Genomic DNA, 17841 nt, shown 5'->3' on the forward strand with positions numbered 1-17841 from the left:
GTAGTGAGAAACCCATATAGAACTTTAATTAGCTCTACTGGTGGAGGACGGTTTGGTAGGGCTTATTTGCTTCCCCCTTCTCTCCTTCATCCGTTTAGATGTAGATTAACTACATATTATGACCGTTACATGGCTGGCTTCTCTTCTGTTCCCCACGCGCCTCTCCCCCCCTTTTCCCAACACAGCTTGTCCTCCATCGCATACAGTTGAATACTATTACCATTTTTTAAGCTCTTCCGGCATTGGCTGTTCAACTCGAACGACTTTGTCGCAGTTCAGCAAGCAAAGTGGGTCAAAGGCTAGTTTTAACTGTGAGGGTTGCTGAGTATCAGCACTCGGAACTTATCACGACATGAGAATTATCTATGGGAGGCATCTGTAGAAACTTACCCGCCGCATCGCATCCACCGTAGACTCCCCCACTTCATGTTCGAGGTAATCACGCTTAATGAGGCCAACACCGTGTTCGCCCGTTACAGTGCCTTCCATTTCTACTGCCCGCTTCACCATTCGATGAACAACAGCTTCCGCAGTTTTCCTCTCATTTTCATTGAACAAAATGATGGCTATTGGCAAGAGTTTTATGAGTATAAGAGCTATAAGTCTCAAAAGGAACCCAGTCTCCTTACCGTGAAAATTTCCATCGCCGACGTGACCACAAATCCCCGCCAACAGCCGGCTTTGGGTCATATCTTCCTTCGTTGCTTCAATGATGTCGGGCAACTTGCTCATGGGTACAGCCACATCAGTCGTCCAAACGTGATCCTCAGGGCCTCGCCTCATAGACATCACGCTCCAGAGAGCTTGTTTTCGGGCACCCCACAATTCTTGCATCTCATCATCACTGCGCGCAAACTCGAACGATCGGCCTGCATTAGAAGAAACGATCTTCTGTACCATACTTACCTGCTCCTTGACACCCATGGGTGTTCCCGTAAACTTGAAGAACAAGGTCGGCGATTCTTTCCATCGCCGGCTAGTTGTTTCACTGTCATTGATACATTTCATTTGCACATCGTCGAGTATTTCGACTCCAGCGACTGGGATGCCATCCTCCACCACACGTGTCACACATTGTGCGGCATTCTGTATTGTCGGAAAACTTGCAACAGCAACGCTCTGGCTCTTGGGTTTAACTGTCAATTTCAGTGTGGCCTCAGTCACAAGCCCAAGGGTTCCTTCACTCCCAATGAAGAGCCTGGTGAGATCGTAGCCGGCACTTGACTTCCGTGGACGCTGTCTTGTTTTGATTATTGTGCCATCCGCAAGAACTACAGTCAGAGAGAGGACCCATTCCCGCATTGTACCGTACCTGTAGGCATTCGTCCCTGAACAGCCAGTGCCTACCATGCCACCTATCATAGCACCAGGGCCAGGGTCAGGCGGGAAAAATAGACCATCTTGCGAGATCCGTTCATTTAGCTCTTCCCACCCAAGAGCAGGCTGCACCACTACATCAAGGTCTTCTTTATGAAGTGCCAAAATGCGATCCATGCGACGGAAGTCGATACACACGCCGCCACGCGTGGGCGCAAAATGCCCCTCCAGACTGGTACCACCTGAGTATGGTGTTACTGGGATTACTCGCCGATGACAAACTTTCATGATTCGAGAAACATCTTCAGTGGTTGATGGATAGAGGATAAGGAACGGCTTCTCGCTTTCCTTCCGAGTGTAAGAGGACCAGTCCGATCCTGAATGCATCTCTAAGTCCCCGTTTTCCGTGGAAACGTTCTCCTTCCCCAATATGTCAACAAAGTCAGCCCATGCAGCCTGGAGATTCGACTGAGAAACATCGTGTTGCAGTGATTCTAATTCGAAGAGGTTCGTCGTTGATGAGGTTGGAAGACTTGGAGGTTTCAAAGATCCTAGGAAATAGGCCCCAGTAGAGAAAAACACCAGTGCTGGCATGAGGAGATCAGCAGAATATACGAGGGCCTTGCAATAAAAATCAAAGGGGCCTTCGGCAGGGGCATACCAAACATCAAGGCTGCATAGCGACCCCCCTGTGACTGGGTCTGAAACTGTGCGTAACGATCCTGCTCGGCGCGCTCACGCTTCAACCGTTGTTGCGTACTCTCATATAGCTGGTTTTTGAAAGACTGTGGTCGTCGGTCGTCGAAGTTCGGAGCAGAGGATCGGTAATGTCTCTGCTGTTGTGTGAGAAGCCGAGGCACGGTTGGATAGTAAATTCTTGATTGCAAAGCACGCAACGTCCCCCTCAATCGAATGACACTGGGATTCACCATGGTGATGACTTGACGGGTGCTGCAAAAACAACCTGCCTCAAGATAATTTCACCACAGCCGACTTCAGTTGTTCTTTCAAATCATAGCTTGTGTATCATCAATGACACAGCGGGTTGATAGGTAGCTTGTCTGGGCTTAGTTTAGGTTTGGGTTACTTATAAAGGAAAGGAAAGGTGGTCTTGGCATCATCCCATTTTCGCCAATCACGTCAACATATACGGTGTAGTTAACTTATATATATATATATATATAATTATATACACGCACGCATACACACGCATTTACATACATATACATTTATACCTACATACTAGTAAATACTACAAGTGGCTAGCAGTATCCAATCATGGGTCTCTCCAAACCTGGTTATTTTTTTAGATATCGAGCGGCTATTAGTACATGGAGACATGGTATAGTCTAAAGAAGGCGAGGGGAGGTGGATTTCTTCTTTTTCCTTTTCTGTCGTTTTCCCGCTTCTTTTTAAGCTACGAAACGGCAGAAGGAACGAAAGCCGGTTAAATCGAAAGGAACCAGCGGTTAATTTCATTGAATCCGCAGAAAGCTGGGGAGTGCCAAGCCAATGATATAAGGCTCACCCCACCAGTCTCAGATGCAGAGAGCAATGATCAAAGCGATCCTAGATAGAGACCCAACTTCCAACCTGCCTTTCTTTTTTTAATTAGCCTATTGACCACATGACCAAAAGGTTTTTTCATCCAATCTGCCCACCTGGTCATATTGCCTAAATAGCTTTATTATAATATAGTAATAATACACGCAAGCTCGTCCCATTCCTCACTTTCTCTCCCTCATTCCCTAGTTCCTTATCTTCCGAGTATTGATTGACCATTTCACTCCACCATCCACTACCATCTAGCCAGAAAGAAAGAGTGGATAAAATGAGCGCTCAATTCAATTCCGCCCAGGTACGTAGGCAAACCATCACTTTCCCTCAGCACCAAATATTCCCGGCAGGAAAGCTGAACTTTCCCAGAACCTGTCCTTTGTTCTTGAAGGAATCCATCAGGTTAAGTTCGAAGACCGACCAATCCCGGAATTGAGAGACCCGCATGAAGTTCTTGTGAATGTCAGGTTTACTGGCATTTGTGGCAGTGATGTATGTGACGATCGTGCTTGATGTGGAAGGGGAAACAGAAAAATCCCAGCTGCTGACATGGTTGAGGTTTGAATGCTACAGGTTCACTACTGGGAACATGGCTCTATTGGTCAATTTATTGTCAAAGACCCTATGGTACTTGGACATGAATCCTCCGGCGTGATCAGTAAGATCGGTTCCGCTGTCACAACGTTGAAGGTGGGAGATCGCGTTGCTATGGAACCGGGTATCCCATGTCGTCGATGTGAGCCCTGCAAAGCCGGGAAGTATAACCTCTGCGAGAAAATGGCTTTTGCCGCCACACCACCTTACGATGGTACACTAGCCAAGTACTATGTTTTGCCCGAGGATTTCTGCTATAAGCTCCCTGAAAGCATCAATCTTCAAGAAGCTGCAGTAATGGAGCCTCTCAGTGTCGCCGTGCACATTGTAAGGCAAGCAAATATCGCTCCAGGACAGTCTGTGGTAATCTTTGGTGCGGGGCCAGTGGGGCTGTTGTGCTGCGCCGTGGCTAGGGCTTTTGGCTCCCCGAAAATAATCGCGGTGGACATTCAGAGAGGAAGGCTGGAGTTTGCGAGGAAATATGCTGCAACAGCAACCTTCGAGCCGAGCAAAGCCCCTGCACTGGAGAACGCAAACCGGATCATCGAGGAAAACAATCTTGGCCTTGGGGCAGATGTTGTTATTGACGCCTCAGGCGCCGAGCCTTCAGTCCACACTGGCATCCACGTCCTCCGTCCCGGTGGCACTTACGTGCAAGGTGGTATGGGCAGGAGTGAAATGACTTTCCCCATTATGGCGACTTGCACGAAAGAATTGAATGTTAAAGGCAGTTTCCGTTACGGCAGCGGAGATTATAAACTTGCGGTTAACCTCGTAGCCTCGGGCAAGGTTAGCGTAAAGGAACTGATCACCGGAGTCGTTAAATTCGAAAATGCAGAGCAAGCATTTAAAGAAGTAAAAGCTGGGAAGGGTATCAAGACACTAATTGCCGGTCCTTAGCTTGAGGCATAAGCTTTGTTTGGCAACTAGAAGTCGTAGTAGGTGGTTAGATCTTTTATACCTAAAACTCTCATATTTTTGTACTTTGGGTTGAAAGGGAACTTGATTAGAGCGAATTTTTATTAAAGGAAAAAAGCACATTGGAAGAGGGTTTGTTTCGGCATCGACTTCTCTTAATCTATTATTAGTATATCGTTCGTTGTGTAAAAGATAAACATCCCACAGTCAATAGCGAGACGATTGAAAAGCTGACATGATTCGGTTGAGACCCTTTAATTCTGCAAATCAACAAGTGTAGCAAGCAATCATTCAATACCGTCAAAGAAAGTCATTAGGGGTATCTTGCTATGCAATCAACGACAGGAGAGTTCCTATTACACGGTGTGCCGTACGGGGGAGAGAGAAGGCACCAGTTGATCGAACTCAAAGGAAGGAGGGCATTTACGGCAACCTGGTAGTCCATAAAAGATGCCAGCATGCCTCATCTACCCAGGGTAGGTAGGCTGAAGAAACGGTACCACAGCCGCAATGAAGGGCAAAGGACAACTGTGGTAAAAAGCAAACGAAAGAGTTTGGAGCTGTGAGACGACTACCCAGGGGCGAGATCCAAAAAAGATCAGCAACACCCTTCACCGTTTTTATTATGTGAGCCACTCAACCGGAAGACATCCTCCCATTCCCTCATACTGCTTGTCCACTTACTTGTGTTTCTTCTAGGGTTTCGATTGTGCAGCTGAACTGCGCTTTCGTCAAACGCTATTCGGCTCCGTACGCTAGAGCCATCACTTGTACCATGGCCGTAAAGACCGCCATCGCCATCGCCATACTGAATACCACTTTGGGGATCGTCAGGGTCAATTTCACCCAATTCGATTTTAGTCAAAATGATCCGGGCCAGCCGGTTAAATAATTCTTCCACACCTTCTCCGGTGAGGGCTGAGATTTCAACGGCGACGGGTATGTTTGATTTAGCAGCCCACCAGGAGGATTCTTCGAAGCCAACTTCACGACCATGGGGAGCATATGTAGCGGTCATGCGTGTCCCAGTCATCAAATGACTAGTAGAGCGAACAGATCCACCCCCTGAATCGAATGCAAATGAAGATCGCTTGCTGGAAGTGCTGGAAGGGGTAGGAGGAGGCCGCGTGCCGTCCTCGATGGTGTCACAATGCAACATGGAGTCACATGTGAGATCCGTTTTATTACCGGCCAGTAACACAGTAAGGTTAGGGGAGGCAAGGGCACGCGCATCCATGAGAAAAGTAGAAAGGGACGCAAATGAGGCATGGGATGATAGGTCGTAGATAAGAATGGCTCCAGCCGCTCCCCGATAATAGGATCTAGAAACAGAGCGGAACCTCTCAGTACCTGCAGTATCCCAAAGTTGTAGCTTTATCCTTGTTCGGCGAGAGCCGGTGCCTAATTTGACGATTCTCGAGGAGAACTCTACGCCGATCGTTTGCGACGATAGCACTCTCCCTATAGGCGCGATATGTATTAGCTGGCTATCCAGCTCGGGAGGGGGGAGGGTCAAGGTATAACATAGGCTCGATCGGGATTTACAGCCGTACATTCGTTCTTCACAAATCGGTGTAGCACACAAGACCTGCAGTTCCCAGAGATCAGTGAGCAAGAAAGCTAGAAAAAGCCCAGAGGGACAAAGGCTCTCAGGAAACTTACTTCCCAGCGCCACTAGGACCAAGAAGAATAACTTTTGCTAGGTAGTCATACATACTCTCCAGCTCCTAGTTGGTATTAGACTGGAGATACTCGCGATGAGAACGCATCGACACGAGCCGAAGGGTACAAAGCATATGCACTGAAGTTGGCTAGTTTGAAGGGACATACCTGATTTCCCTCTGGAAGAGAAGAGGTCGAAGAAGCATTCGAGAAGCTTCTTTTGCGCACCATGATCAATAATAACAGCCATGGGAAGTGCTCTATTATAGGGGGAGCGACAATATGAGATATGCTTGAGGAGGGAGTTACTGCCCACTCCTTTTCGTTCTTTCGAGTTGCGATGCGGGTCAAGTTAGGGAACGGACGCGATGCCGCATTTAGTTACTCCACTGCCAGCTACTCCATTGTAAGGAAGGATGTTTCAAATTCCCCATTAATGTACCCCGCCTGCAGCTACGTATAGATTAGGCTAATGCTAATATGTATTATACAAGGTAAGGTAAATTGCGCTCTCTGCTACTAGTCAATTGTATTTCACCTTTCATGCAATGTTAGATCGGTCAAACGTAACACTCAGTTATGGCGGCCCTGAGTAAGTCGTTAACTTGTATTATTTCATTCGGCGTTCAGTTTTGAGGAATAGAAGAAGAATGTCACGGGGGAGGGGGGAGAGAAAATGCAAACATGAATCAAGCCTTGTACTTTGAGATTCGTAACGTCTCGAATACATAATCTATCCAAATATAAACATATGTGGTGTTAGATAGAGCACAGTAGATGACCAAACAGTAAGGTCTTCCCACTGGGCCCCCCAGATTCTTTCCTCTTCGGGGGGTGTTACCCCCGCCAGCTAGAGCAAATCATGAATATCTATTTCAGTAGGAATAGAAGCAGTCAATGGTGCCTTTCGCGCAGATGGACAATTGTAGTCCATCCTTGACAGCACACCCTGCTCATGTGATGTTCGCACCAGCAGCATCGTACAACAGGGCCAGGAAGCTGCGCCATAGGTCTTAGTGCTGAAGTGCTCTCCTGTCTAGTAGCCGACAATTGCACGGATGGCCCTAACAAAGCACCTGCTGTCGTTTTAGCTGAAGCTTGGTCGTTGGGCATTGATTTTGGGATGAGAGGTATAGGATGGCTGTGACCTGTGTGGGCAGAAGACTTGGTAGGGAAAGCCAATCTTGCATACATCTCAGGCGGCATATCATGCCAGAACTTGCAATGACAGCAGATGACGAACAGCTTCGCAACTAGTTGGTCTTGCTGCAGCTTTTTTGCACTTTCTACAGCTTGTCTTAGCTGGAGAGCTGCTCTGTTAGGGTCCACAGCTTGAGATGCGCGGTGCAGTTCGGAAGACATCTCTTTATTAGAAGAGTTGCTAACACCAGTAGAGGCAGAAAAATTCTCTAAATGCTTAGCCGGGATACATTCTCCCCGCGACTCCGAAACGCTTGATGCAGCTTCATCAGCAGTATTGTATTCCTCAGACTCTGGCTCATGGGACGTGCTTGTTGACAAAGAGACAACTGATTGTCCTAATTTGTGATCTAGAACGTTTGTTGGGTCACTCCTCGGCGAGGACATCTCTCGGCTTCTGGGGTCTGGAATCCTTCGATAAGGAGAGATCTCTTTCCTTTCTGAAGTGGTTTGTGCTGTAGATCTTTTACCTAGGCTGGTAGGTCTCGATGGAAGGCTATGTGAGTCATTCGTAAATGCACCATTTGGCGATTCATAATACAGCAGTTTTTCAGGATCCGTTGCATGCTGCACTCCCTGGTCTGAGATATGGGATAAAACAGGAAGCCCCTTTGATCGGGAATTGGGGATTGTTTGACTGAAACAAGGCCTGGATTTGTTTTTTTTCAACCTTGGATCATTGACTAGACGGTTTCGTGGGACCCCCTTGTATTTGTTTGCAACCTCAAAGGGCCCGCTTGAAGCCTGCACGTCTTCGCGGTCGTTTCCACTCGATAGTCGCAATGAAGATACTGAGTACGGTATATTTGTGTTGAGAGGAACAGTGATCTTGGAGGATGCTGAAGGCTCTGTGCGACATATGCCATCAAAGCCTGCGGATTTTAGCTCAGCTGGGACGGCGTCTGGGGACGACAAAGTGGTGCTATTTGTTCGAGGAAAGCCTGAAAGCGGAGACGATGTGAATCCCCTATGGCGTCCCTGAATTTTGCCTGGAGGGTTTCTAATCGGTGCTCTTCTCGGCGTGGCTGTTTGGAAGGCAGTAAGAGAATTTCGAACTTTGGGATAGTTGGTGTTAGAGGGAATGTTAGAAGCCGGTGCTCTTTTCGGGCCAACGGTGCCCAGTTCACAAGAGTTCTCTACTCGAGATGCTGCGTTTTGAGGGGGAGCTGGTTGCGAAAGACGCCCAAGTGGCTGTGTTTTATCGGAAGCCCTCTGTCCAAGGTTCAAGGCAGCTGCAAATGATAAACGGTCTAGCTCTGCTGGTGGATCAGGACCTTGTACATCCGAAATGCTTATAGAAATAGCTTCCTCTGTCGCCTCTTGCCCAAGCTTTCTAGGCCCCGGTCTATGCGAGGTATCTCTCTCATCTTTGTTCAAATCATTACTGCTCCCCGGTCCATTAACAGCTGTCGTGGCTACGTCTGAATTGGAAGGCTTTTGTGGTTGTGAGGATGGTGTATAATTCGGAAGCAGCGGATTGCTTTGGACAGCTAGCTCCTTGGAGATGGCTGTACCAAAGCGTTCAGGCAAGGTCATGGATAATGAAGGAGTAGTAGGTTGAGCCCCAGGACTAGGCTTCGAGATTTCTCCGGGTCCAACTGAGTGATGTCTGGGGGAGACCTTGTCGCCCTCATTGAATGAGCTTGATCGCGATCGCGATCGCGATGAACGCCTTGAGCTTGAGAATATTGACGAAAATCGTTTGGTTGTTCTAGATTCGTCTGCACTTACACTTGACGCTCTACTTGAGCTACCAAAGGGCTGCTTCTTGGCGAGGCGGCGGGGTTCTCGTCTCAATGAACTATAATCCTTGGTCGAATCCGCTTGCTCCAGCTTCATCAACTTCTTCTCGAGCTCTAACCTTTCTGCATCGAGCCGCAATGTAGCTCGTCTTTCCTTTCTCTGCGTGTCATTGCTGGCTCTTGTGGGTGAGACACAGATATCGGATATATTAGAAGTCTCTTCGGGTTTAGAAGATGTATGTAATTCATGGCGAAATATCTCATAAGCTGGCGATATTGGAAGGCTTTCGGATTGCTCTTCACTTATAAGGACAGGTTTAGAGCCCAAAGGTGTGTCAGAGTAAGAAATATGTTTCTTCGTGTGAACGTGAGATGGCTCGGTGTTCACATTGTGGGAACTTGGATGTGCCTGTGCCCTTTGTGCGGATTTCCGTTGCTGGGGCGTAGGTGTGGAACCCGCATCAGACAGGACCTGCGAGCCTGTGCAGTGCCTCTGTTTCAAAGAATCAATGATTGTATCTTGTGGTTTGCTAAAGAATATGATAGAACGTGCGAAAGAAGAATCATTGAGATTTCCTTACATTTCCAGGGCCATCAATACGCAATATGCGTTGCAGGTGCTGTGTAAGTGATGACCTACGTGGTCTTGTGCTCTGATTGCTCTGGTTCATTTTTGAACAACCTGGCAACTGTAAATTTAGCAGGTAAAATCAGCAAGGCAATACAGTAAGATGCCTTCTGACTTAGGGTGGGCTGTAACGAGCATGAGCACCAACATTGAGAGGTGCGACGGTGGGATCCCAGCTGGCAAAAGTCCGGGATGGAGCAAAATCTTAGATCACCCTTTAAGGATATATGTATCTCAGTCCATAGGACAGGTCGCATAGAGCTAACATCACTAGACGAACCAAAAAATCAACATTGGAAGTGAAATAAGGATCAGACAGAGAACTCAATCCCTCAATAATTTGTGGTGGTAATGTGGCTGCCACCGTCGCACTGGCCATTAGGCTCAAAGCCGCCAGACCTCTCAATTTTTTTCCTTTTTTCTTTTTTGAAACAACCCGACTAATCATTCCATGCTGCAACCGCTTGCTGCGTTCATGCATTTGATTGGCTTCTGATTCCGTGCAATTACCTCCATCATGGATACTACTACTTGTTACTAGTAGCAGTATAGTAGTACTGGGGCTGAGACATCTACTACCTTCCATAGTCAGTGGTTGGTACTGTACCTAGATTTTTATCAATGCTACATGTAGGTCTTGCTATGGTTTTCTTTTCTTTTTTTTTTCTCTTCCCTTTCTCCTTTACCTTTATACCCTCGATGGTTGTAGGTAGGCTGTGCGTCAACATGGGGTTTATCACTTACTTTTCATATTGATGTTTCTCTTTGATGCGAGACACCTCTATAGTTCCGGATCTTGCCATTATTGTAGCATTCCTTTGTGTAGTGTTTTCAGTATGGTTATCTGCCGCGGTGTGATAGAGTACTAGTAATCCATAGATATAGATTCACCTCTATGGTGGGGCTCCAAGCTTAAACCCCTCCATCCATGGTTCACAGCATATCTAGAACTAACGACGAATCATGTAAGCCGTCATTCTCCAATATGAGCCCTCCATTTACCTCCCGCCTGCGCTGGTAACGGCCAGATTGGTATACCGTGTTTGTGTTCCCAGAACTTTCTTTGTCATAGCCACGCTTGATCGACAAACTCAACTACCTGCATATTGCACCAGGTAGAAAGAAGCATAAGAAGCTATTGTTGCTACGATCTCGTTACATTTCTTTTCCTTTCTCTATCAAGTCTACTTTATCTACAGAGGATGACAAGCGAAACTCAGAATAAGTCGAGAGGACGGCCTCCCGATTATCATGCCTCCCATCTGCCCTCTTATTCTGGGAAAGGAGCTATCGTTGGACATGGCTCAAAACCTCCTCCGTACCATAACTGGCAGGATGCAGTGCCTGATACATCTACTCTTCCGCCGCCTCCAGTAATGGGCCTCTTATCGTCGAATAGTGGCAACGCCTCTAGAGACGATGCAGAGCGTGCACATGAATTTTGTGACAAGGTGCCTCTACACTTGCCTGTTAAGCCATCGGTTGCTGTGTATTCCTCGGCTCAAGATCTCGATTTTCGTCCCGTGGTGCCAGGAGACTTCCATGGGACATTTGCAACAGTTGCACGAGGCCGATGGAAGGGATCAACACGGGCTGGAAATGGTGATTGCCTGATATCGACAAGTCTTCCACTATATTTTCCAACTGAGGACTCCCCATTCGCCACTGCAAAGTGTAGGAATATGTATTATGAAGTTAAACTGCTCGGGCTTCGTGAAGGGCCAGTGTCAACTGATCCCAGCGGGTTCTCCATTGGATTCGTAGCGCACCCATATCCGTATTGGCGGTCCCCCGGCTGGGAAAGAGGGAGTGTTGGTGTCTTTTCTGATGATGGATGCCGTTTTGTGAATGATTCGTGGGGAGGTAGAAAGTTTACAACAGCCTTCGCCGTGGAGGAGACTGTGGGCTTGGGCATGACTTTTCGTCTTCCGGATAATTCGAACAACTTACAAGGCAGAGATAAAACGTGCAAAGTTGACATCTTCTTCACGCGGAATGGACGCCGGGTAGGGAGCTGGGACCTTCATGAAGAAATTGATGAAGACGCTGGGAGTGTTGAGGGATTAGAAGGTGACTTTGATCTCTACGGGGCAATTGGCTTGTTTGGGGGTGTGGATTTTGAGGTATGCTTTGACCCAGCAGGCTGGCTATGGAAGCCCTACCAGTAGTGATAACATGTCAGCTAGTCTACTAATGCTCACATTATTCTCCTACTCTGTCAAATGTTGGATTAGATTAGTTCAGCGGCATTCATGTGATTCAGCTAAACTAAACTGATGAACTCTGTTGCTAGGAGTAAGAAATCCGGTTCAACCTCTATCATAGATTAGTGAGGGCTATAGCCAACCCTGTTACTAACCCGCATTAGAGGAAAAGAAAATCTTCTCCAGAGGAAAATAACTAGTAATAACTGTGTGTGTTCATAGGACTAGCATATGTAACATAAATATAGAATATCTCGTCTGCACCTGGCGGGATCGCCAGACACCATTTTACCTTGTTAGGCAGTGACCGAGGGGGTGGGAAGGAAAGAAAAGCGACACGAAGTACATCATGTTCGGTGTAGAGACCTTCTAGAATCATTCCTGCAAGGATTTACCAGGATATACCTTGTTGATATACATACATTAGTGTATCGGGGGGAAGTAAGAGTTGCATTTCCGCCATTGTCTGATATGCTTATGCTACCAACAGTTGACCGACACCAGAGGTTCTAACGATACTACTTTTGCCATGCATGAGCTTTTTGACGTCATAGTGGCCCCTCTATTTACAATCTCGGAACACCAACTGACAGCCCCCGTGGGTTGTATATTATTGGTGTAGGACAGGAGGCACAATGGGCATTGAAGGGTACAAGGCTTTCTCATTTGGACTTTGGGTTCAGCCTATGCGCGAGCAAAAAAGAAAAAGAGAAACAAAAGAAAAAAAAATATTTAGTTGGTCATATCCACCTACAAAGGTCATCTTCCCCTACCTGTTAACAAAACGAATACTTCTGTGGAGAAATCATGGCAACAAATTGTATATTTCTAGAAACTATTACCTATGCTTCAGGGCTGAAGTGAGCCATATGAGAGTAGTATTCTTTGACAAAGTATAGATTACGGTAAAACATATTATTAAGGTAGATAGTAGGGTTCGCCTGAAGATAAAGCAGGTAAATGAAGTAGACAAATATTTACCACACGACAAGTAACGTAACAACTGCGCCTTGGTTCAACTCCATCCTATAACAATAACTTTGTTATAGCATTTCTTAAAGTGGTTAGGAGGGGAGGGAAATAATAGGAGAAAGAAAAGCAAACTCAACATGAATGTGGTGATGATTGAACGTGGCAAGTCATTAAGTACTGTCTACCGATAAGTACCTGAATGCTATATGCCTTGTAATAAAGGGTAGGGTATGAGATAATTTCGGGGGAAATGGTGAGTCCAAAATTACCTCTAAGCACGTGCACGAATAAATAATTGTAGCGATTAAGTTATGGAAAATACAATAGCATTGTTGCGTTGTATCTGTGTCTCCACTTGAGTCGGTCCGAAGTCGAGACTCCTGCAATTAATAGCTGTTCTTTTACGAATAAGCTAGCAACATAGACATTTATTGAGGTGTGACGGTACGGAGACGAAAAACTTGTGTGGCCCCGCCTCCCACCCCCAAAGGATGGCAACATTACAGTAATTAGTATACAGTGAACTCGACCTCGGCGTTAGATTTCCTAGTGGAGTCGCGAAAAGCTTACTGACCAGAACCGACTTCCTAGTCACGAAGCAGAGTCAGTAAAGTACATCGCAGCAGTTTTACACAGTGGCTGGAGGAAAGAAATGGGACAGTGGAAACTTAGGTTAGTGGTTAATGATTGACTTGATTAGTTGCAGAGGAGATGCAGTAGTCGATGAAACTAAATAATCGTCGGTGGCTCGGCCGAACTTTCATGGCTTTGCCAAGTTTTAAGATTCGGTCCCACTGACTGACACAATCCCCACCTATGGTGTGTATGTATTAAAGTATGTACAGTATAATTCACCACCACCGTTATATCAAACAGGGAGCATCAACCAGTTTGCTCCATATTCAACATTGAACAATGATGAATAGATGGTAGATAAATTAGGGGATATCCGGCAGCCATAGTACTAGGAGAAGTTGTCCACGCTCCGGAGTATGACTTGGATGGGCTACTAGTGACTTCCAGAATTGAACGAAAAGACGATCGAAAGCCAGGTGTGATCCTTACCCATTGGCTTTCAGATGAGCTCCTGAACTCGTCATTGCTTCTCTTAATTGTATTCATCGCCTTGAGCTGTCTTTTCTTTCCATGATAATTCCTGCTGTACATACGGGATATATACACCGGTCCTAGATTTTTCCCCAACCCTCGTCGCTGTCAAACACGTAGCAGATGCGGCAAATGAAAAGTTGCCTACTAACCATATTAGGCGAACCCCAATGCGCTCGTAGTGGCGGAGATTTTGCCCCCATACTTTTAGTTCCAATTGACACTCGCCCTTAAGCACTAGTTAGGCCTAGCTCCGTTCGTAAGATCCACCAGTGAGTAGCCTCCACTTTGTGCACTGTCCGCCTCCACAAAAAGACCTAACCTATTACCTGGGTAGTTAGCTGAGGTAGGCTTTCGGCTCCCGTATTATTCTAGTGTCATTGCATAGTGGTGCGTAATTAATGTGCCCTAACCTACTATTTTGACTACCCGGAGTATGCACGGAGTACTTGATTCTCTTTGTTTCCCTCGACGAAACTCGGCTGTCTTGGAAGCAGTCAAGGAATTGAATACGCCCCTCCTATAAGCGGCTTTGCACTTGTAGCCCGTGCCGCTTTTTGCACTTTTCATTACAGCTCGCTGAGCCCCTCTCCAGATGTAGTCGGTATTCAAGGAAATCAGTCTCTAGGCTGTAAAAGAAATAATTGAATTACGGGTCTTTAACGAGACCGGTGACATGATCTACGGCGTAAACTGCAAGTCATAATATTAATAAACTGTAATAAGAGATGAACGGATGAGAGGTTTTTGCCCTGCAAATGACTCTGATTACAGACTTCTATATGGGGCCTTTGGGTGGATTGTGCGTTAAATAGTGGGCACCTGCGGCAGTCCGGTGTGAGAATCTGTCAATGTAAACATGGCCAAATCTGATTCATACTTTACTCAATACGATACTCTCAGAGGGTGTAACTTTTCCTTTTCCTTTCCTTTTCTTTCTGAGTGGGAGGTGTTAGTCCGTGTGCATGTACCTGACAATCGAGATGGACATGTAAAGAATAAAAAGAAACCTTGGCTCCTCCCTCCAACTTTCTCTAGCAAATAGAATACAGCAGCCGTAACCTGGCGTTCTGTCAGAAGCCGCGTGCAGTATCTTTGTTTTCCTGACCTGGTTAACAGCTTCCTTGCCCCATCTATGGATGATATGGATCTTCGGCCATTCCCGGGTGCGGGTGGAGTCCTGTTCGAAGTCCGTGCAGCCGAGAGAGATACGCGTCTGTTTCAGTTGCCCAGAAGGATATGAGGTTTGTCATGGCTTTCATAGGTCCATAGCTACTCTGGACTAAAATCCAGCAAATAACTGGCTCGTTTAGCATGCAACTTCCGCCTTTAAAGGGGAACGATAAAAAAGAAACGAAGGCGAACAAAGAACCAGGCAAATAAAGAAGTAGCCCAGAGGTTATGAGGCTTAGTACTCCGTTCTCCTTAAGGCATTGTTTTTCGGCTCTATTTCCGACCGATGGGTTATCGGCGGCTTGAACATCAGTACGTTTTGTAATTATGGTACAGGGTAGCAATATCAATTGAGTCGGCACCATGGTCCTAGAGCAACAAGAAACATTACAGGGGCTGAAAAAATATTGTTCAAATAAGTCCTTTAGTAGAATGAATAAATAGAAGGTTCACACTTCAGCATGAGACCAACAAGACTCTACCAACATTTTCTTCCCTTCTTCGGCGCTCTAATAATTGATTAAAACAGCCAAATGTAGAGACTTGCCGCTACCCACAGGGGTGATATTATTAAACCATATATTGTTTCAGTAGCTAGCTATCAACTGCTCCGACTTGCAATCTCTACCAAAGTACACTGCATCGTTGGTGGGGGAAGAAGTTCTGGTGAGACCACAGCCAGTGCCCATCTGCAAGCACATTGCCGTTTTTGGTAAGCTGCATAAAAGTTGATTATCATCTGCAGCCACTAGGGCTGGTGGTCTGCCTTCATATGGAGCGCAATCGGCACGAGCCTTGCCAACTACCAAGGCTCCACTAGTAGGATACAATCATGCAAGTCAACCGCTGTACAAATCTAGTCCATACTGAAAAAGGAGCTCGGGCCGCAAGTTCATTATGGTCACCTTTAGTTAGAACTCGGGCGGAGAAATCACATTGTCCTTTGGAGATTATGACGGTCTTATGCGATTGGCTGGGTGGGCCGAATCCTTTCACAAATCACGCTTACCTATTCCTTTTGAGATACTTAGGCTTCTGTGCCCAGGCAAGTTATACTAGGTATTATCAAGTACCTACTACAACACACATCCATTAATTCAACCTAGTCTTTACAATTTTTTTCCTTTTCCTTTCATTTCATTTCATTTTATTTTTTTTTTTTATTTTTCAATAATAATAATAACAGGAACCCCAGGAAGTAAAGTGTTGAAAGGCTTACAGTATCCATTGTTTAATTTATATATCTCTTTAGCGTATCCACCAGGTTAAGCCAGCTTACTCTGAAGCCTAGTCTCCAACCCTAGGGTTTGTAGTTCGTACTGATTAATACTATCAGCTATCACCCAGTAGATCAAAATAGCATATACTCCTCTCTCAGAATTGGAAGTAGAACTATTATCAGCCCCCCCTTGAGAATTTAGTTTATCTTCTTAAGAGATATCTAAAACCAATTAGCTCTTGATATTTAGGCATGTCATCAAATCTCCATCATCAAATGGTGCCCGTCATCTACATGACCTGAAGTGGCTGTTGACATTCTCTACTATTTACTCCTGTTCTCTCTTCCTAGAAGGAGTAGTACTCTGCAGTACTACACACATGACATCGTTGGTTTTTTAGGTAGAAGTCTTGGAGACATTACTTACCTTGACTTGTTGTTTGGTGCTTCCTGACCCCGGTTATCGTTCGTTACCTTCGGCATCAGGATATATCTAACTTTGGAGCTAAAAGAATATTTTTGCCGGAGCCGACCTCATCTTCTACTACTTAGTGGAAGCCAGCGTCTGGGGAACAGACTTGACTTCGTATTACACCTAGCCTATGATATTTTCTATGGCCTCCCCACCTAAGCTTCGTGATCCATAACTGCTTAGTGGCCGACTGTTGTGGGCAGCACGGCAGGGAGCACTGCTAGTGGCTTATTACACGGGGTTGAGAGATCGCCGCTAGGATCACCGTTACCCTGAACGTTTTCGGTTTGAAGGCTAGGGTAGGTAAATAAGTAATATGTTTTCGCCGGTTATTGTACTCCGTAACTGACGCTACTTGAATTACCAAAGATGTCTGACGTCTGTAGGCTCCCCCTATATATAGGTACTTCTACCTTGTCACCCTGGGGGAGAAACAAGGGAGGAGGAACAGGGCGTTTTTTCTTTCTCTCTCCATTACCTACAATGGCAAGCGACATTCACCCAACCCAACTCTACATACCTAGATACTTGATAAGAGAAGAAGAATGGCGTAAAGAGAGAAAGAAAGTTTATGTATGAGATTATTATAAGCTTCTAATCTCCGTGCCCCATATTATTGGAGCACAAAGGCCACACATATTACGAGTCTACGACAGATTTGAGACAGACACATTGGCCTAGCTCAGATTGCGTGCCTCGCTAAATAATAAGTCGATAACTTCCCACAATTTCATTTTTCCCGGTACTACTTCGTACATGCGGTTTTGTATTATCACAAGATTATAAGCCGAGGGCTGCATACGTTCTATATAGTCTTGGCTAAATTTGATTCGGTTGTAATAGAGAGTAAAATTCTGTTTTTAGTATTCGCGTGTACCTTGAATAGGAGGGTACCTGTTTGGAATAGCTCAGTTCAGAATTGAAGACGCATACAATCCATGTTGCGCCTTCCTGGCCTTTTTATTTTTATTTCATCCCTTCCATCTAATTATCCCAAGGAGTAGTCTACAATGACTGGCTAATGGACTTTTTTCCCTTTCCTTTCCTTTTCTTTTCCTTCCTTTCTTTCTTTCTTT

At 45.9% G+C, this 17841-nt stretch overlaps 6 protein-coding genes across 6 annotated transcripts; 2 read left to right on the forward strand and 4 right to left on the reverse strand.

The window, feature by feature from the left end:
* Positions 1-50: 50 nt before the first annotated feature.
* On the reverse strand, positions 51-2368 carry BDW43DRAFT_292171 (FAD-binding oxidoreductase). The gene is made up of 4 exons (XM_032043688.1): positions 1979-2368; positions 630-1904; positions 391-566; positions 51-309 (listed from the first exon to the last, which is right to left on the reverse strand). Exons 1-4 carry the CDS (start codon positions 2247-2249, stop codon positions 217-219), a joined length of 1815 nt encoding a protein of 604 aa, XP_031894927.1. The 5' UTR covers positions 2250-2368; the 3' UTR covers positions 51-216.
* A 567-nt stretch (positions 2369-2935) lies between these two features.
* Positions 2936-4531, forward strand: BDW43DRAFT_292175 (NAD(P)-dependent alcohol dehydrogenase). The gene is made up of 3 exons (XM_032043689.1): positions 2936-3175; positions 3244-3366; positions 3448-4531. Exons 1-3 carry the CDS (start codon positions 3149-3151, stop codon positions 4366-4368), a joined length of 1071 nt encoding a protein of 356 aa, XP_031894928.1. The 5' UTR covers positions 2936-3148; the 3' UTR covers positions 4369-4531.
* Positions 4532-6562, reverse strand: BDW43DRAFT_292177 (putative Ras family GTPase (Rab4b)). Its single transcript, XM_032043690.1, has 4 exons — positions 6217-6562; positions 6049-6113; positions 5940-5974; positions 4532-5847 (listed from the first exon to the last, which is right to left on the reverse strand). The coding sequence occupies exons 1-4, from the start codon at positions 6277-6279 to the stop codon at positions 4985-4987; spliced, it is 1026 nt and encodes a 341-aa protein (XP_031894929.1). The 5' UTR covers positions 6280-6562; the 3' UTR covers positions 4532-4984.
* Positions 6563-6703: 141 nt separating this feature from the next.
* Positions 6704-10214, reverse strand: BDW43DRAFT_230728 (uncharacterized protein). Its single transcript, XM_032039522.1, has 3 exons — positions 9767-10214; positions 9572-9672; positions 6704-9483 (listed from the first exon to the last, which is right to left on the reverse strand). The coding sequence occupies exons 1-3, from the start codon at positions 9873-9875 to the stop codon at positions 6943-6945; spliced, it is 2751 nt and encodes a 916-aa protein (XP_031894930.1). The 5' UTR covers positions 9876-10214; the 3' UTR covers positions 6704-6942.
* Positions 10215-10588: 374 nt separating this feature from the next.
* Positions 10589-12264, forward strand: BDW43DRAFT_292186 (SSH4 family protein). The gene has a single exon (XM_032043691.1). The coding sequence runs from the start codon at positions 10821-10823 to the stop codon at positions 11784-11786; it is 966 nt and encodes a 321-aa protein (XP_031894931.1). The 5' UTR covers positions 10589-10820; the 3' UTR covers positions 11787-12264.
* A 2382-nt stretch (positions 12265-14646) lies between these two features.
* Positions 14647-15577, reverse strand: BDW43DRAFT_292191 (uncharacterized protein). The gene is made up of 2 exons (XM_032043692.1): positions 14782-15577; positions 14647-14723 (listed from the first exon to the last, which is right to left on the reverse strand). The coding sequence occupies exon 1, from the start codon at positions 15437-15439 to the stop codon at positions 15035-15037; it is 405 nt and encodes a 134-aa protein (XP_031894932.1). The 5' UTR covers positions 15440-15577; the 3' UTR covers positions 14647-14723; positions 14782-15034.
* Positions 15578-17841: the final 2264 nt, after the last annotated feature.

This window comes from Aspergillus alliaceus (assembly GCF_009176365.1).
Source record: "Aspergillus alliaceus strain CBS 536.65 unplaced genomic scaffold BDW43scaffold_70, whole genome shotgun sequence".
In the NCBI taxonomy this organism is placed as follows: Eukaryota; Fungi; Ascomycota; class Eurotiomycetes; order Eurotiales; family Aspergillaceae; genus Aspergillus; species Aspergillus alliaceus.

What these genes read in the sequence shown, in the direction of transcription:
- BDW43DRAFT_292171 (XM_032043688.1), bottom strand. Translation starts at nt 2,249, where the DNA reads ATGGTGAATCCCAGTGTCATTCGATTGAGGGGGACGTTGCGTGCTTTG. An exon ending in CTATGCAGCCTTGATGTTTG is followed by an intron (nt 1,905 to 1,978) that starts GTATGCCCCTGC and finishes TCCTCATGCCAG; the next exon opens with CACTGGTGTTTTTCTCTACT. An exon ending in CGGTGGATGCGATGCGGCGG is followed by an intron (nt 310 to 390) that starts GTAAGTTTCTAC and finishes CAACCCTCACAG; the next exon opens with TTAAAACTAGCCTTTGACCC.
- BDW43DRAFT_292175 (XM_032043689.1), top strand. Translation starts at nt 3,149, where the DNA reads ATGAGCGCTCAATTCAATTCCGCCCAG. An exon ending in CTCAATTCAATTCCGCCCAG is followed by an intron (nt 3,176 to 3,243) that starts GTACGTAGGCAA and finishes GAACTTTCCCAG; the next exon opens with AACCTGTCCTTTGTTCTTGA. An exon ending in CTGGCATTTGTGGCAGTGAT is followed by an intron (nt 3,367 to 3,447) that starts GTATGTGACGAT and finishes TGAATGCTACAG; the next exon opens with GTTCACTACTGGGAACATGG.
- BDW43DRAFT_292177 (XM_032043690.1), bottom strand. Translation starts at nt 6,279, where the DNA reads ATGGTGCGCAAAAGAAGCTTCTCGAATGCTTCTTCGACCTCTTCTCTT. An exon ending in CTCTTCCAGAGGGAAATCAG is followed by an intron (nt 6,114 to 6,216) that starts GTATGTCCCTTC and finishes AATACCAACTAG; the next exon opens with GAGCTGGAGAGTATGTATGA. An exon ending in CCGATTTGTGAAGAACGAAT is followed by an intron (nt 5,848 to 5,939) that starts GTACGGCTGTAA and finishes TCGCGCCTATAG; the next exon opens with GGAGAGTGCTATCGTCGCAA.
- BDW43DRAFT_230728 (XM_032039522.1), bottom strand. Translation starts at nt 9,875, where the DNA reads ATGCGACCTGTCCTATGGACTGAGATACATATATCCTTAAAGGGTGAT. An exon ending in CCACCGTCGCACCTCTCAAT is followed by an intron (nt 9,673 to 9,766) that starts GTTGGTGCTCAT and finishes TACAGTTGCCAG; the next exon opens with GTTGTTCAAAAATGAACCAG. An exon ending in GTATTGATGGCCCTGGAAAT is followed by an intron (nt 9,484 to 9,571) that starts GTAAGGAAATCT and finishes TCTTTGAAACAG; the next exon opens with AGGCACTGCACAGGCTCGCA.
- BDW43DRAFT_292186 (XM_032043691.1), top strand. Translation starts at nt 10,821, where the DNA reads ATGACAAGCGAAACTCAGAATAAGTCGAGAGGACGGCCTCCCGATTAT.
- BDW43DRAFT_292191 (XM_032043692.1), bottom strand. Translation starts at nt 15,439, where the DNA reads ATGGTGCCGACTCAATTGATATTGCTACCCTGTACCATAATTACAAAA.